Genomic DNA, 17,538 nt, shown 5'->3' with positions numbered 1-17,538 from the left:
ACAGGAATCTGCATGCAAGATTAACTCACCACTCCTGAAGTGGGGTAAATGTCTGCCAGACTGCCATTGGCAGCCCAGTGAACAGTCAGTCGGCCAAACGTCCCTCTTTTCCTCTCCACACTGAGAGAAATTTGATTATTTTGCTCCAACTCCTCTACCTCAACAGATAGAGAATTCTGCAGAGAGGCAGTGAAAATATATTTTGGTATTACAATTTTGAGGTAATGGTGAGAAAATACCCTTGAAAATGTTCTGATATAGTCAAAACCACAATGGCTAAAACATAATGAGTACTTAACATGATGGACAAATGCATAAGCTGTCTAATATCAAAAGGTTTATCTGCTTACCTGAGCAAAGCCGATGACTCCATGGGCATCATCGTTGGTTGGAACAATGACAGTCACCTGACCACCGAATCCAATCTCAGCCCCACCCTTTGGATTCTTCAGGCTGACCTGGAAGTGCTCCTGCTCCTCTGGGATGTCATCATCTATGATGTTCACTGCAATCTCAAGCTCACTGTCACCGGGAGCAAAGTGCAGCTCACCAAAACTGAATGAAGAAAAGAAGACACAACATAGTTCATTTATTTGTATAATATTTCTCCTCAAAATGGACCTGCTTTCTAAGCTTGTCTTTCTCTCAGTTATAGAAAACAGTTCTGGTACCTGGGTATGAAATCAGACTGATTGGAGACAGAAGTGAATTCATAAACAGTGGAGCTAGTCTCCTCAGAGGAAGCCAACAGGGTCTTGGTAGTGTTCAGGGATGGGACTATGAGAGAGAAGAAGCTGATGGCTGGAGGGGCCTTGAGGATCATGGCGAGCAGATTGACATCAGACCTCCAGGAGTAGAGTGATGAGCCATTTCTTCCAGCGAGCACAACATAAGCTATGGGGAAGAAAAAGATTGAGTATTGTCACAGCATGTTATTCTAACACTGAGAAACAGAACTAGATAAAAGTTTTCTTCACAAATAACGCAATTTAAGACATGTGTACTTACTGATCCCAGAAGGAGCACTGAAGGGGTGAATAGAGGTGAGTCCTGGGTGAGGAATGGACTGATAAAACTGTGGTGAAGGCTGTCCTGAGCTCCACTTTAACACCTCACAGGATGGAGAGAGACCTGGAGAAAGATGCAGGAATGCACAAAAAACACACAGATTAAGGTTCTTTCATGCAACAGTGGCATGTTTATGTAAAGTAAGGACTGGTTTTACTGACACACCCAAGACAGACAAATTACAACCTCTGCTCCTCACTAAGGCTTTTCCCGTAAACCCACAACAGGTCTGAACCAAGAAAACTCACCACTTTTGCAAACTCAGAGAGATTATGCCTCATCAAAATATACGGAGCATAGTATAAATACATGATCTGGCTTACATTGTGAATTTCGACCACATAACAAGGCTGTTTTTCTGTAACAGACACATGGTTTCTGTGTGCCTCTTAAGTATCACCGATTTGTTTGTACTATCCCAACCAACATCTAACCACTGAAGAATCCACAAGAAAATACAGCCAAAGAAAACCAGCATCTTGTTATTGCAAAATACAACCATCTTCTTAACACACCATAGACTAAGTGCACTTGCCTACCATTCTAGGCTACTCTTCACAAAAAGTTGACTTATGTTCAAATACAAAAACAGTAATAGTAGAGAAGTTATTTAAATGTGCAAGATAAACATAACAACATTTATCAATGCTATATGACACAAAAGCAAGATAGGTCACCTTCAATAAGAACCAAGAGGATAGTGTCCTCTACCCTTGTGTTTATTGTCTCCACATGAATGGCTCTGCCAGCGACTTGGAGAGGCTGTGGGTTCTGAAATCTTCCATTGGTCCATTGCAGCAGGAGGCAGCTGACAGTCTGTCTGTCTATGCACACCAACAGGTAAGGAACAGCTTCACGAGTGAATGGAGTCACACTGAGGATGTCCTGTTCGAAGTCAAGAGTCTGGTGGAGGGTGAAGGAGCCTCTAGTCCAAACAAAAATCTACAGCATGAAACAAATAGAGTAACAAAACTTGAGTTCAGGCACATGAGGCTGCTGTACTTCTTCTAACTTTTAATGACATCACTTAAAAGGAATGAAAGATCTGTCTAAATAGTAGAACGGTCAGCCTCACCTGGCTTGAAGCTATTAGATACTCTCTACCTTCAGTGGAAAAGTGTTTCACATCCAGAGCTTCCACACCTAAAGTTTGTTCCTATAGAAATCAGATTGCCTCAAATGATGTAAAGATAATACAACATAATCTCATGATGTATAAAAACATGATAGTCAAGTATTGCAATGATTTGGTTCATACATACAAATGTGACATTGAGATCCTTCTGCAATTTGAAGATACTGAGGTTGGTAGCAGGAGAGAAGGGAGGACCACTGTGTGTGATGCCTACGTAGGTAGAACCATTCACTGCAAACCCAACACAAGAGCTGGGGCCTTGAATCCTTACAGCCTGAAGTGAGCAAAGAACATTGAGATTTTTATGCTAACAATGTAATTTGCTGTAAATTATTAAGTGTTATTTACTCTAAATTAAATCTGTAGGGATATCATACACTGGTCGAGGGACAATGCTGTTGTCAGCCTACCTCAATTGGCACAAAAACACCTTGCCACCGATACAGAGTGGCCAAGGTGTGAGAGGATCCAACCATGGGCCTCCTGTCCAGCCTCATAGCCAGGAAGGAAGGACTTTCAGGGAGGGAGCACCAGGCAGAGGTGGGGTTGTCCTCGAAGCTCTGGTACAAACTCAACACTGAGAGGTGACCATCTAGAACAAAAAAATATAAAAATTGATAATCATAATTGCATTGCTTATCACAAGAAAAGAGTTTGATTTAATTGAAACACTTATATCACCTGAGGCAATAGCTGTGTCCGACTGTGTCTCCCATTCCACACTGACAGCTGACTCCAGACCATTACTGCGAGACACTGTGAGGAAGACAGTGTGGCCACCTTCATCAGCAACCACTTCCGTGTTAGTTCTGTACAGAAAAACACATATTGAATGAGACTTGATTAAATGTTTTTGGATAGTTGTGTGTGCCCTTATACAGCTACACGTGCATATGACATTAAAATTATACAAGTGTTTAAACATTTCTGATCCATTTGTTGCAACTGTATTAAGACCTATTTATAGCAGGTCCGATACGGAACAAGCCAGAAGGAGCCAAGTTCTCCAGGATGGTGACAAAAATGTGTAGTTGGTCTCCCAGCCGTGCACCTCCTGTTGGGTTGGACAGGGTCACTGTGAAGGTTTCATTCACTTCAGGCTCAGCATCTAGTACAGCCCAGATCTCCAACATCTGCAACAACACAAATGAGACAAAAGAACTTCTAAAAAAAAAATCAAAAGATGTTAATGCTGTTTCAAACACAAAATACTTTTCAGGTTTTCTCATGTTCCATGCTGTTAGCCAGTTAAAATCTACTTTCCCTCACCTTAAATCTGACTCCATCCTCCAGTACCACAAACCCTTGCGCTGGCATCAGATCACCCTCTGCTAGACTGCCGTTGGCATCAGTGATGGTAAACTGAACAGTTACAGTGCCAAATGTTCCTTCCTCAGGGTTCCTGACCACATACAGGGTGGCCACACTCTCACTCAGGCCTGACAGAGACGTGGGTTCCTTTAATAAGAAATGCTCGCTGGTGTTAAAGGAAATTACGCCATGTCCATCGTCACTGGCCAGGATATTCACGGTTGCTATAAGAAAACAGATGATGAAGCTTAGGAAAATAATAGTATATTTGCATACAGTACTTTTGTAATACTGTTTAGCATATGAACACTAAATAGCTCTTAGTCTCTACCACCTGGTTTCCATGTTACATGGTTTTTCAGTTTCTTTAACTCACATGACCTGACATAAATCAATTACTTGCTAACCTTGAGAACTCAAAAATAGAATTTTGAAACCAAAGACGGGCTAAAGGGGACCAGGAATATGAATTTTCAAGTCAAGTCCGACAGCATTATAATGAATACTTTTAGTTTTCTCAAAAGTGTGCAGAATGATTCACCCCTCTGGTGTGAGCATAATATAAATCAGTTTTCAGTCATTCATCCATTTTTTGACCCTAGCCACCTACATAATCTATGCAGGCCAATACCCAATGTTTGTCAGCTTCTTGATGGTGATAAACATCGATACAAACCCTGTGAGTGACAGAAAAACTGTCTCGGCAGATTTTGAAAATGCATACCCCTTTTCTTTATAAACTGCTTTAAGGAGCATGGATTCTTCTTTTTAGAGTATTTCTTTTCTCCATTTCTCTGTCATTCTCATGGGGGTACAACGGTACAGTAAACTAAAAGTGTCAGTGCCAGAAACAGGCTGTGATGAATAAAAGGGGAAAAAGATGTGAAAATGTGTCATAAGTCAGGAGAAACACAGGAGAATTGTGACCTTGGGAGGAAACCACGAGAAGGCAATGAAAAGCAGAATATGTAAGTATGGCAACACACAAGTGAGTATTATTGTGATTGATGCCTTCTGTTCACCGGGATAATGTTTGAAGCATCCTGACTGCGCTTCAAACTTCCTACAAATCTTAACAAACCTGTCTGATTTTGCATGGCTAACAACAGTATAAGACGTTTTGTTGTATCTTACATTTTAACTGAATATATACTGGAAGCTTGTGTTCCAGCGTGTTATGCTGTTTGACTCAAAAATTATATATAATATAGAAACTATATTATCATCTGTTTAGTCCTTCTACTTATCTACCTGTAGTGTTGGTGCCCAGCTCCAGCCCAGGTGAAGGCTCGGACAGGATGAGCTGGAATCTCTCAGCTCCCTCTGGAATGGCATCATCAATGATTTGCACTTCTACGAACTTATGCCTCTCGCCATCAACAAAATGGAGCATCTGGGTGGACAGAAGGAAAGTTTTCACTTTAAAAGCTTCATGCTACCTCATTTGAGTAAAATTCCAGGGGGTCTAAGTCAAGGGCACCTTTGCTTGCTCTAGATTCCCTTGAGGACCTTTCAGCTCTAAAAGGCTTTGTCAGTTCCTCTTTAGAACTCAAAGTCCTTTTGAAGACAAGTTGCCCTTGACTAAACCTGTCTGGGTATTCATGCCACTATAAGTATTATATGATGTGTTGTAGTAAGCATGCAAGTCTGTGATTTTGTGTAAAGTGTTTGAAAATACTGTGTCTGACCGTTTCACTGTTATTGTAGTCAAGTCCCTGTTGAGCTTCTAGGTTCTGAGCATAGAAGAACAGCGAGACATTCCCATACGTCCCTTTGTTCCTGTAGGCCACCAGAGTCAGTGCCCCTATTGTTTCATTCACTTCAAACCTGGAAACCAAATACAGTTTCATGAGAAAATATCCTAATTAGGGCATGTGCAAATCAACATAAGAACTGCTTTATTTCTGAAAGAATTTCTTACATGGTGTTTGTCCATTCAATGATTCCTCTGATTCCATCATTAGCAGCAATGCTAACCTCAGCAACCAAACCCTGGGTGTCTGGAGAAAGGACAACATTCAAAGAGAAAAGATTTGATGGCCTCCAGACTGTCAAAAGTTTGTAACAACTATAGTAAAAGGTTGAGCATTAGTGCTGACTTCAGGGCTATAACTAGATTGCAAGAACCAGCAGCAAAAGGAAACAGTTGAGGATCTAACTTCCGTCATGGCACATTTGAGCAAAATATCACAGCAAAGAAGCGTCTTCTGTAAGTGGATTGGGAGGCTGAGCAGCCAAGTCTTTTGGGTGGACTGATTTATGACCCCCCGAACAGTCTTCTCCCATTCACTCTACAGCCAAGACACTGGGAGGCCAGCTTCGGGTTTAGCTTGGCTTTCTCTGTCCTCGCCACACAGTGCTACTCGGCTCCCATCAAATCCCCAGGCTTCCTCAATCATGGAAAGCATCAATCTCACCATCCAAGCCACATAATGACTGCTGCCAAAAGAGTGGCTGTGTGTTTACTGTGCGTCTCCATGCAGAAGGCCGATAGTATTCTGGGAGCTGCTCTGCCTGTAGTGTTCTGTCTACTCATCACTTTCTAAAGTTACTCATTCATAAAGTGGACTGTGGTTTGGATTATGCAAAAGCAGTAGCAGTGACTACCAAGCTCTTTCATGGTGTAATTTGACATTTTGTCAACTACAATGTGTAGTTTTATGTACAATACAGAAACATTGTACATCAAACTACTTTGCTTTTTAGGCAAAGCATGTGAACATGTGAATGTGTAATTTTACCTGGCAATGTGCAATGCACAACCTCTACTCATCAAAGAGAGCAAATGGTGATAAATTATAGAAAGAAAAGAAGGAAAGTGATTTCATAACATAAGACAAAATATATAAAAACAGTCGGAAAGAAGTGAAAAACAGTGACGAGAACAAGAATCGATTTGACACTGTAAAGTCACACCGTCGACAGTGACCAGAGGTGATAAAAGACATGAATGACTTAATATGCTCCATACCTAGTTGGGGAACAGTGGCAAGGGTTGTGACGAGTACTGCTGATGTTATGTTGACCAGGAAGAACTCCTGTAGCTCTGGGATGTCATCCTAAGAAAACAAATGGAAATGAAAAGCTTTAAACTCTACATTCAAACAAATCTGCTCCAGTAACCAGAGCTTGTGTGAGTAAGAAAATAAGAGCTCATATGAATAGAGATCAAATATTCAATTTGACAGTTTGTTGAAACAGGATAACAATGCGATCTCCAAAATGATGGATCAGGTGGTTCAACCTCGCCTTATAGCAATCAGTGATAAGTCATTTTGAAAATATAAATCATTCCACAATGGCAAGTTGAAAACCAGTCATGTCTGACCTATCATCTTAGGTACCATGTTTGATTGACAGATACATAGAAGAATGAAAGTCAGCCACTGTCTTTACCTCCAGTATGGTGACAGGGATGGCGACAGAGGTCTGTCCATCCTGAAGGATTACAGAACCAGTACCAGCAATGAAGTCTTGTCCGGGGTCAGCGAGAGCACCCTCTACCTTGGACAGGTCTTGCAGGGAACCTCTTATAACCTCATAGGTGATATTCACCGCTCCTATACACAAACATTCAGATATAATATTCAAGTTAACTTCACTCAACAAATGGAAACAGAAATAACTAAAAGGCAACCCATTAATTTAGTAAACATAGTTGCATTCATATTAAGCCCACTGACCTGAGGCTCCAAACTCTCTATTGACATAGATGTTTATAGTTCGGTCCTGTTCCTCTGTGTTCACCTTCAGGGATGATGGGGCTATGGAAAGCAGCCCATAGGGCTCATCACTGGTGTCCACAGTGAGCACCGCCTCACTGCCCTGAGCATCCAGGGCAGCATGGCCTGTCACCGCAACACCTGTGTGGACGTCAGGGGAAAGTTAATATGTTCAAGAAGGTTTCTTCAAAAGATTTCATGCAGAATTATCAACCACAAAGACACTAAGAGCAGATGCATTACCAAAGGTTTGTATGTTGGACAAGGACACTTTGTATTCATCTTTGTCTTCTGGTGCGGCATCATCGAGAAGCTGCAGGACTATGGTGTTGTTTAGTTCTGCCTGTAGAAGACACATCCCAAATACATAATTGTTGCTACAGATTCCAACTCACAACTGTTTTCTACTTTCTCTATGGTTAGATTGAGATAAAATCTACTAAGCTTTGAGAGCTTTACACATTTTTTTTTACTCAAATTAATAGTCAAGATTCATCCCCAGAGCTTATTTCCAGATATATCCAAAGATGAGACAGCAAAGGAGTAACTAGGAGACTCGTGACTGGCAACTAGATAATACCAAATTGTACATTCTATCTAAATTCTGAGAGCTCAGTCAGCTTGTTCTTCATAAAGGGCTCTTAACTCTGGAACACATGACCAACTGAAATCAAACTAGACATAAAATCTCTGTGTCTTGTGGTGTGTATATTATATTGTACATCCATATCTATTGGTGTATGGTGGTTTAATGATACTAACCAATGAAAGATGGTCAGATGTACAGCATGATTAAAAGGATTTGTCTTTAATAATGCTGTACAACTCGGGACCAGAGCTGAAAACTAGCAATATTAAAAAAACTGTGCCGCACATCAGTTGCATGCTTTGTATGGAAACTACACCATCCTTATTAAATGAAATGCCTTCAACTACCCGAGCAGAAGAAGAAGAATAACAACATGATGATGTGTAGTTGGGCAATGCAGAAGCCAAACTATGAGTCCACAATAAACTGTTCAGTGATCTCCATCTAGTATTTACCTCAGTAAAGAAAAGTGTCCCAGAGGTTTGTGTGAAGGTCCGGTGTACAAGGGGCCCTTGTATAGCCCAATCCACTGTGACATTACCCTGACCAGGAGCTGTTCTCAACACTAATAAGGACAGCTTCTCACCTGTAATGTGAAATATAATAGTTAGTCCAAACAATTAATGCAAATGCAAAGCAATCTGAAGAACTGGGTCCTATTTTACAATATTTCTTGATTTCTTGAGATATGGGACTAAATTGAATGCAATGGTGGAATCAGCAGAAACAGAACAAAATTGGACCATTATCCATATATGAATATAGTTTTTTTTTAAGGTGGATACTAATGTGAATGTCTTTTCTTATATTGTAGATGCCAGCAGAGGCAACTCAAGGTCTTAATTGTGTGGATTCTACACAGGGTGACTAACTGCTCATGCATAATTAATTCAAGATAATGACAGAAGACCACATGGCCCACCTGTTGCTGCATCCTGACATTACTGTAACTGCATTCCCTTACGTTTGCGCTCAAACATAATTAGGACATATCTCTGGTGGCATGGACAATGGGAAGTGTTTGGAATGTAAAATAGGTTGGTGATAATGTGCTCAGACATGCACAACATGGACTGAAAAATAAAAGAAAAAGCCACCCACCTTCTCTGGCGATGACAGAGCGCGAAGATGGATGAAACCCCACTATCCCAGCCACATTATCGTTTGCCAGTATCACTATGGTTACAGTGTCCGAGCTGGGCAGGATTCGACTTCCTCCCTCCGCATTAACGAGACCAATCATGAGGCTCTCGTTGTCCTCTGGCTCAATATCATCTCTGATTACTATCTCTACGGTCTTCTTCAGCTCACCTGTGGGAAGAGAGGACAAGTGCACATGCTTATGTTCTTTTATTTGTCCTCACTAATAGATAAATAAGATCAAACACCTTCAAACGTGTAATTCCAAGATACAATACAATCTATTAAATGGTCATCAATGATGACCATTTTCTTTGCCTGGAGAAGAAATCATCAATGATGACCATTTAATACAACATTGTTCAAAGTAATTAGTTCCGAGCAATTGTTGGCATCTAAATCAACACACCATCAAAAATTAGAGTCCCTCCAGTCCCAGTGAAGTCAGCATCTGGTGTGGCCTTTCCTCCAACAAACCTCCACTCTACTGTGACACGGCCTAGATTCCCTCCTCTTCTCTCTATAACCAGGGGCACCACAACCATAGGCTCTTCACGAACCTCTAGATAGAGCCCTTCATCAGTGGCGTTGGGGCTGAGAGTGTATATCAAAAATACGCCAAAAGCATCTCCATTCATCCCAATAGTGATCACGGCTTTGTCTGGCTGGCCAATCGAGGGAAGGTTCTTCTGAGCCACAGTCAGATTTATAAGCTCTACCTTTAAAGAATACATGACAAAATGTTGTAATTGTTATACAGCTAGCAGGAAGACAAATAAACACAAAGCAAAATACATGTGACGGATTTTACCTTTAAGATCTGTATGGAGAAGCTCTCATCCATTTCAGGGAATTTATCAGTCAAGATTGGGACTGTGAGGTTGGTGACCCCTGACCCATCATCCATGAAGGCACTTTGAGCTGTCACAGGGGTGTAATCGCTCCCTGCCACAGCCTGGGCACTGAACAGGACAGCAGCTGCCGTCGCGTTTTTTACGTAAGTCATAACCTGAGACTCAGAAGTCAGCTGGTCAGCCCCTGAAGTCACCCAAGTACAAGATGGTGAGGTCACCCCTGATGACAGAGAGAAGGCCTGGCAGGCACGCTCTCTCAGACAAGCAGCAGCACATGCATCGAGGGGGTCAGTCTGACCAGTGATGTTAACTGTCCTGAGGGGGGCAGTGGATGGAACACCTGGTTTTGGGAGGTCATAGTACATTTGCAGGTTCTGGCCATCAGCCTGAGCCAAGCTAACAATGTCAATCTCAGAGGTGCTGTACACGATTTCCAGGCGTCCAAAATGACCGCCTCTGAAATAAAAGGCAATGAGGATGGAAAGGTAATGTGAGTAGGGTTGCACAAAAGACATAAAATAAAATCAGATGAAAAAAAATAAATTAAAAGTACCTTCTTTGGACAGTAATATTGGCTCTGAACACTCCCTCCAGCGGCTCCTGAATGCGGTAAACGGACTGTTGAAAGTAGACTGTCCCATATGGGTTATCATTTGCAGGCACTATTATGTCAACGGATGTGTCAGCTCCAAGGTTTCCTCCATTACTGGCACCAATAAGCTCAACCTTTATTATCTAGAAAACACATAAAGTGTGTCATAAGCATTGCAACTAAAATTATGTGAATTCCTCAAAGCATTTTGACTATCAGCTTCTTACCTCAGTGATTTCAGGTACATCATCAGCTAAAATCTCCACTTGAAGTGTCTTCATTGTCTCTCCAGGGGCAAAGGTCACCTCTCCTGATGTGGGTCTGATGTCCCCCACTGCTAGTTTACCATTGACAGTGGCCTGCCATTGGACCACCACTGTGCCAATAGTACCAGCATTACGGACTATAGGCAACGTCACCTCCATGGAGTTAGATCCTGGTTCTTCTATTGTAACTGGAACCGCTTGGAAGACTAGGTAGAAATAAAATCAAGCCCAGAACTTTAAAGTGAGATAATTTCCAAAATAAGATGTAAAGACATATCATGGATAATTCCTACGAACCAAAGGCACCAAAAGGGTCATCAGAAGGCAAAATGGTGATGATGGCACGTGTAAGCTCCCCCAGCAGAGCTCCTCCAGTAGTCTGGTTGATCAGCTCAATGAGAAAGGTCTCCTCCAGCTCTGGGACAACATCGTTGATGACATAGATGGGTACAGATTTACTGGACTCCCCTTCAAGGAGGACCACATCTGTGGAGGCCACGCTGTAGTCCTCACCTATAGGATTACACACATGCATATGGACATGATCTCCCTGCTCACACACAAATCATATGGAGAAAGACTGAACTCTGCACCCAACACTTACTGACTCTGGCAGTCAAAGGTACTGCTCTGAACTTGACAGACACATCAGCAAAAATCCCACCAACACGTGTGACGTTTATTATGGGCCCAACATAGTGCTCAGCTACACTGACTGCAGATGCTGACAGCTGGAGGACTCCAAAAGCATCGTCGCTGGCCTCCACTATCACCTGGGCTACGATCTCAGACCTGGGGCCCAAAGAAGGGGAATCGGAAACTGAAGGGAATGGTAAGAGGATATTTCATCAGTTTGGTGTTGTACGTTTGAAGTGTCTTTAAATCTTAAATTATTTTTTCGGGTAAAAGTGTCAATATCTTACGAAGCCTCTCCTGCTCTCCTTTGATGAGCTGAACACTGATCAACTTCACAAACACTGACTCATCTCTTTCTGGATCCTCATCATCCAGCACTTGCAGGGTTATGTTTGCTTCAGTCTGATTGGGCAAGAACACAACAGAATCCAGGAGGGGAACAAAATCCCGCCCCTCAGTGGCTCGGCCCACGCCAGGGGTCCTGAAAGGTTCTGGTTGTGCCTCATTTAGTGTCCCATATGTGACTTGCACCTTGACAAATTAAAATAGTAAAAATCGTTACATAAACATCTGTCATTCTGGTTTATTTATTTATCATAGGTCAAATAAACAGGATCATGGGTGGCTTTACTTTCCATACTTCCTACATACCTGACCCATCAGGCCTCTCTGTCGAAGGATAGTCAGGGAGACGGTTGAGTCACCTTCAGGAAGTCTGACAGAACTTGTTACATTAGCGAACACAAAAACACCATAAGGGTCATCGCTGGAGAGCACAGTCAGAGTAGCAAACGTGTGTACACCCAAACGGCCGTGGGAGACGTTAACCAAGGACACACTGAACCTCTTGTCCAACTCAGGGATCTCATCCTGGGCCACATTGATGATGATGTTCTCTGACATCTGACCTACGTCAAAAGTAATGTTTCCTAACCGGCTGAGGAGCTCTCCCTCAGAGCTGGAATCGGCTTCCCAGTACACAGTCACATTGGAGAGGTCACCAAATGACCGATCCACCTGGGAGAGAACAAAAAAAAACATAAACAATACTTGAGCAAACACTGAATTAAAAAACTACATCTTTTCTAAGAACAGTTTTCACATCTTGAATTTCTAATGCAAACAGAAGAATTAATTTCTCTCCAGAAATGTTTAAACTTTGCATTCCACTGACCTGCAGAATCACAGAGCTGCGTCCATCCTCAGGTTCTGTCCCATTAACAGATAAGGATTCAGGGCTGAACTGAAATACTCCATGGGCATCATCAGAAGCAGCGATGGTCACTGTGATGCGGGAAGCAACTCCCAAGCTGGCTAACCACAAAATACCAGATTTGACCATGTGTTAGTTTTTAGTTATACATTTTGGTTGCAGTTTCCGTTTGAATTCAAACTGGTAATAAAAGGTCAGAGAGGAGGACATGGAAATGTGACCATCAAGATCAAATCAATGAATGTGAGTTTGATGTAAAAAGCCCCCTTCTTGCAAATTATTGAAGTGATATTATGGTCAAGAGCAACAGATTGAAATAGTGGTTTCATGCAAATTGTGGGGATGGGACGGCTGCAATAAACATTGGGGTCCCTGACACTTAATGTCCACCTCTTACCCCTACTGCCTGTGAAAAGCTATATAGCTACACTATTTGCTTTTCCCACATCCCTCTCCTTGGCTGCTTCTCACAGGGGTCACAGTACAATGTAAATACCACACACAGTTAATCACACATGCAAAACACACTACTGATACATCTACAGATGTACAGATACATCTACAGATGTATCGGTAGTGTGTTTTCCACTTCAAATCTTTATCTGAGCAATCAACAGTTCAATTAACCCAATCATTTTAGTAACTTAGCGGTATCTTTCTATCCAGCAAAAAATATTATACTGAAAGAAAGACAATGCCAATAATTTTGAGGTCATAAAATGGTCCCATTAAAATTTCAGATAATAATAATGCATACCAACAGCAGCAACATGTTACTTGATCCCTCACAGAACAGACAAATTATGTGGGTGTGGGGTGAAGGAATGGACACAAGAGGCAGTTTGGGGAGAAAAGGAGGGGTATACTTACCATGGTGGTGATAGGATGGAAGGAGGAAGTCAGAGTCACTCTCTCCACTACCACTTCCTTCACTACGCAGAAACTGATCCACTGATGGATCACACACAAGGATTCAAACAAGTGTCACACCAGGTTAGGATCACACCAGAGATGGGCAATTGGGAAGGAGGGTAGGTATGAGGAAGCACACAGGAGCACAGCACACAAAACACACAAAAACAGTAGGGGGAGAATACAGGGTCAGTTTATGTCTAAGACAGGCAGATTTCTAATACAAATGTACTGAAAATAAAAATTGTGGAAAGTAGTGACTCAAGCTAATGAAAACAGTTATCTAGTTAATGGGCACTCATTACTCACCTCCTCCATCAGCATTGTAGAGCTCCACTCTAAAAATCTTGTCCAGCTCAGGTACAGGATTGTCTATGATTGTCACAGTGACGAATTTTAACCTCTCCCCTGGAAGAAAGTCCAGCATACCCTCTGAGTCCTGCCATTGGAATACAATGAGAGGGGAAAAATCTATTGTCTCTTCATCTGCTCATTTGTTTATTATTACATCATCGGTGCATTGTGAATCACTAACCTCGTAGTCTTCAGGGCTGGATGCTGTGAAGGGGGTTGTCCTGTATCCTACCATAACCCTTCCCAAAAGGCCTTGGGCCCTGGCCACCAGCAGACGGACTTGTCCATCTTCCTCACTGACAGTTATGTGGGCAGGTTCTAATGCTGGGGAGATCAGTCCTTCACCTGGAGGGCTGGGTTGAAACTGCAGAAGGCCTGGACCAAGAAAGAGTAGGGGAGAAATTAATAAAATGAGGGGAGAGGGGTGATGGAACAAGGAGGATTAATGCACGCAAGAGGGAGAAAGACAGTGAAAATTGTACTCATATTTAGCTGACCAAATAAGCCCTTTGTAACAACATAATCTTATTAATACTGACTGCTTGTTGCTATAAATAGCAGCATTGACAGTAAGGCAGTGCTGTTTTTGGGCATGCGAGTAAATACCATAAGGGTGGTCACTGGCTGTGACAGTGACGGTGTTAACTGAGTTATTTGGGTCGATGCTTGCACCGCTGGTTGGGGTGGAGCCTGGCTTCCCATCACCGGACTCTGCTGATACCAGTGTGATCTGAAAGGACTCTGCCAGCTCTGGGAGGTTATCATCCAGCACCAGCAGGTTCAGTACCTGCCAGGAAAAGTTAATATAAACATAATTATGTAAGTATTATTTATATTTATTTCTAAAATGTGGTTATAGTGTTTATGTGCTCTTCCACAAGCAAAAGTACAACCTCAATTATCAGCTCACACCTGTTGCCTCATCAGTAAGTTCAGAAACAACCAACCACTAGGTGGGGCTGGTTGTCTAAAAACATTGAATTTAGGTGAATATATGCAATACTGCTGCTCAGTATTTAATTGAAGTCAGTATGCTGATGTGTAAATAGAGTTCACACTAAGTACATCACACTTGTTTTTATCCACTGAGCAACTGCTCTCTGTGTGACCTGGATTAACCAAGAGGGGTTTTCCACAGCTCATGTAAGATCACAATACAGATCCAACTGTTGAGTCACTCCCACACACACAGAGTACACACACCTCAGAGCGCTGTCCAGGCATGAAAAGCACAGCTCCCGTGGCATTAACAAAATCTTGACTGGCTGGTGTCTCACTGTCCACGCTGTCCGGTTGGGTGACACTGTAGTTGACATAAACGTGGTCGAGAGATCCCCGCATGCGCTCAATCACACAGGAAATAGTGGAGCCCTCCTCAGCTGTCTAAACATGGGAATACAAATATTGATTAATTCTGAACCACTGGAGGAAAAAATAAAGAGTAAATAATAAACACTGAATGCATCCACCTGTAGTCATTAAATTTGTTAGGTTTAATGAGCTGGTTTTACTCATTCCAGCACAGAACTCATGTGATTTAGAGAGGGAGCACCTGATAGCCCACATGCCTCAATGTCTATTTATCCCCAAAGGATCAAAGAAATAAAGAAGACCCTCTAGTTCTGATGGAATGCCATCCCCAGCCTTGCCACCTGTTGCACTGATGAAAACGAGGAACTAGATCCCCCGTTTCTAGTGCTGGAACTCCTGATCCACTTCTACAGGAATGCCCTGACTGACAGTCCTGTGCAGCCTTGCCAGCTGTCGCTCTACCTGAGACGGACCAACATGAGAGCTCACGCATCCAATCCAACTAAAAATGGAGAGCATGCTCTTCCTGCAGCCAGGCATGAAGACTGATGAAATATGCAGCAGGACAGGGACTGACAAACCAGTCGGTTTATATTACATGTGTTTCTATGTATATGTTTTATCTGTCTGAGTGATGACGCGACTCATTTAGTAGATTAATAATTTAGTTTTTTCTCTTTCTTTTCTTCTTATAGATAATCAAAAATGGTCGACTTAATGCTGCTAAATACTTACATCAGGAATGCAGGCACCGGTGAATCCAAAAAGTCCGTTGGCATTGTCACTCTTCATGACTCGCAGAATAGCAGAGGGTCTGGGGAAAGGGAGGCGTGCTCCACCTTTAACTGCCACCAACTGTAGATTGAACACCTCTTCTCCTTCCTCCTCACTGTCATCCCTGACCTCCACCACAAATGACTTCTGCCTCTCATCCTGCCGGTACCGCAGGTAACCTGATATGTTACGTAGGTCTGTTTTAGCCGGCTGGGTGTGAAGCTCGTGGATGTGGCTGCGGTTCAGCTTAGCCCTGTACAAGCGAACATCCTGGAGAAGGCCAGTGTACCGCTGCTCACCCTCAGGATCCGACCCAATAAACACTGATGCAGGTCCTGTAGTAGAAAAATTGAGAGCGTAACATTTTACATATACAGCAAATGGCAAAATCATTCATGTTTTAGCTGTATAACCAGGGACTGGTTGGACACACATGTAAAACAAATTACTACAATTGCCTCAAGCACATCGCACAGGATATAAGATAACAGATATGATGTTGAAAAAGAGGAAATGCAAACATTTAGTAGATTACTGTGGTGCTGGAACACATGCTTGCAACACAGTTGTCTTAGATGCGTTGTTAAGGATATATCAAAGATGCTAGCAAAGCAACACAGTACATAAAATAAGCACAGAAGAAACACCAGAGAGGTCCGACCACCGTATTTCACTACATATCTTGTTATTTATGTTATAATTGTGACTAAAACTGAAAACAGAAATAAACAAAGTGCCAATTTCACATATCTCCACAATGCAAATCAGTTTTTCTACCTGGAAGTAACTGTTGTTATCGCAATGTCACTGTGATTTGACTCTGGAACTTAAACATTAAACATTTATCCTTTTTTGAACCAAGATGTGCACTTTATTATTATTTTTGGACCACAATTTTCATTTTTATTGAAAAAATGATTAAAATGATTATGATGTGACATTTGTTGGGTACTAAACAAACATGTTTTCTTACATCTTGGGGAAAAGACATGTAGGCCGCACTACAGTACTACAGTAATTCTAAAAATTGCCGCTTCTGCAATTTGGATATTGCTTTTGGCCATATTGTGATTTTGACAATATTTGGTTTAATTGTGCAGCCCCAGTCATATTATTATAAATAGTGGAACTAACTTGGTTGCTATGCTAGAGTGTATGGGGATCACAAACAGAATCTTGATTAAGGCCACCGAATGCCTAGGTCCAGCTCTTTCTCATTACTCATTTATATACTTACACCTCTTGTGCCTATCGCTTCCTCTGCTTGTACAAAATGGGACAAATATAGGAAATCTGCCACAGTGAGCAAGTACAAAGCCCAGACACAAAGTAATCCCTTTGTGGGTTGAGTTACCAGTAGCAGACAATAACGCATGACATGATTGATGATTAGGTATACATCTACTGTGATTGAAATTCGCCAAAGAGCCATCAGAATATTTCCCCCTCAGGGAGCTTTGGGTCCAATGCAGGCTGCGACTATTGTCTCCGTTAATTAGAGAGAATAGGACGAAAAGAGGATCCCAGCTGATTCCCTTTAGCAGTAACAATATCCAGCAGCGCTGAAGCTAAGTGGTCACTCAAGCATTGCAGAGTCCCAGTAGTGCTGAACAATGAGCAAGTGACTGAGAGGTTTGTGAATGTGTTTGTGAGTCTGTGTG

General features: G+C 42.1%; 1 protein-coding gene across 3 annotated transcripts in view; it reads right to left on the bottom strand.

The window, feature by feature from the left end:
• Window positions 1-17,538, bottom strand: part of adgrv1 (adhesion G protein-coupled receptor V1) — a 117,897-nt gene that overhangs the window by 68,081 nt on the left and 32,278 nt on the right. For all 3 annotated transcript variants that reach the window (XM_030417523.1, XM_030417524.1, XM_030417525.1), the window contains 35 exons: window positions 15,839-16,212; window positions 14,996-15,175; window positions 14,399-14,579; window positions 13,974-14,167; window positions 13,748-13,877; window positions 13,397-13,477; window positions 12,488-12,627; window positions 11,965-12,330; window positions 11,601-11,844; window positions 11,282-11,497; window positions 10,975-11,190; window positions 10,639-10,883; window positions 10,373-10,554; window positions 9,777-10,275; window positions 9,375-9,684; window positions 8,927-9,136; window positions 8,281-8,411; window positions 7,480-7,579; window positions 7,198-7,377; window positions 6,911-7,074; window positions 6,486-6,573; window positions 5,436-5,514; window positions 5,203-5,341; window positions 4,766-4,907; window positions 3,473-3,738; window positions 3,161-3,336; window positions 2,885-3,012; window positions 2,614-2,795; window positions 2,331-2,477; window positions 2,144-2,224; window positions 1,746-2,010; window positions 1,009-1,131; window positions 672-894; window positions 351-555; window positions 30-176 (listed from right to left, as the gene is read on the bottom strand). In XM_030417523.1, the coding sequence (XP_030273383.1) occupies window positions 30-176; window positions 351-555; window positions 672-894; window positions 1,009-1,131; window positions 1,746-2,010; window positions 2,144-2,224; window positions 2,331-2,477; window positions 2,614-2,795; window positions 2,885-3,012; window positions 3,161-3,336; window positions 3,473-3,738; window positions 4,766-4,907; window positions 5,203-5,341; window positions 5,436-5,514; window positions 6,486-6,573; window positions 6,911-7,074; window positions 7,198-7,377; window positions 7,480-7,579; window positions 8,281-8,411; window positions 8,927-9,136; window positions 9,375-9,684; window positions 9,777-10,275; window positions 10,373-10,554; window positions 10,639-10,883; window positions 10,975-11,190; window positions 11,282-11,497; window positions 11,601-11,844; window positions 11,965-12,330; window positions 12,488-12,627; window positions 13,397-13,477; window positions 13,748-13,877; window positions 13,974-14,167; window positions 14,399-14,579; window positions 14,996-15,175; window positions 15,839-16,212 (6,734 nt within the window). The remainder of the gene's footprint in view (window positions 1-29; window positions 177-350; window positions 556-671; window positions 895-1,008; window positions 1,132-1,745; window positions 2,011-2,143; window positions 2,225-2,330; window positions 2,478-2,613; window positions 2,796-2,884; window positions 3,013-3,160; window positions 3,337-3,472; window positions 3,739-4,765; window positions 4,908-5,202; window positions 5,342-5,435; window positions 5,515-6,485; window positions 6,574-6,910; window positions 7,075-7,197; window positions 7,378-7,479; window positions 7,580-8,280; window positions 8,412-8,926; window positions 9,137-9,374; window positions 9,685-9,776; window positions 10,276-10,372; window positions 10,555-10,638; window positions 10,884-10,974; window positions 11,191-11,281; window positions 11,498-11,600; window positions 11,845-11,964; window positions 12,331-12,487; window positions 12,628-13,396; window positions 13,478-13,747; window positions 13,878-13,973; window positions 14,168-14,398; window positions 14,580-14,995; window positions 15,176-15,838; window positions 16,213-17,538) is intronic.

This window comes from Sparus aurata, chromosome 5 (assembly GCF_900880675.1).
Source record: "Sparus aurata chromosome 5, fSpaAur1.1, whole genome shotgun sequence".
NCBI lineage: Eukaryota > Metazoa > Chordata > Actinopteri > Spariformes > Sparidae > Sparus > Sparus aurata.
This window is presented reverse-complemented; position numbering and strand designations above follow the sequence as displayed.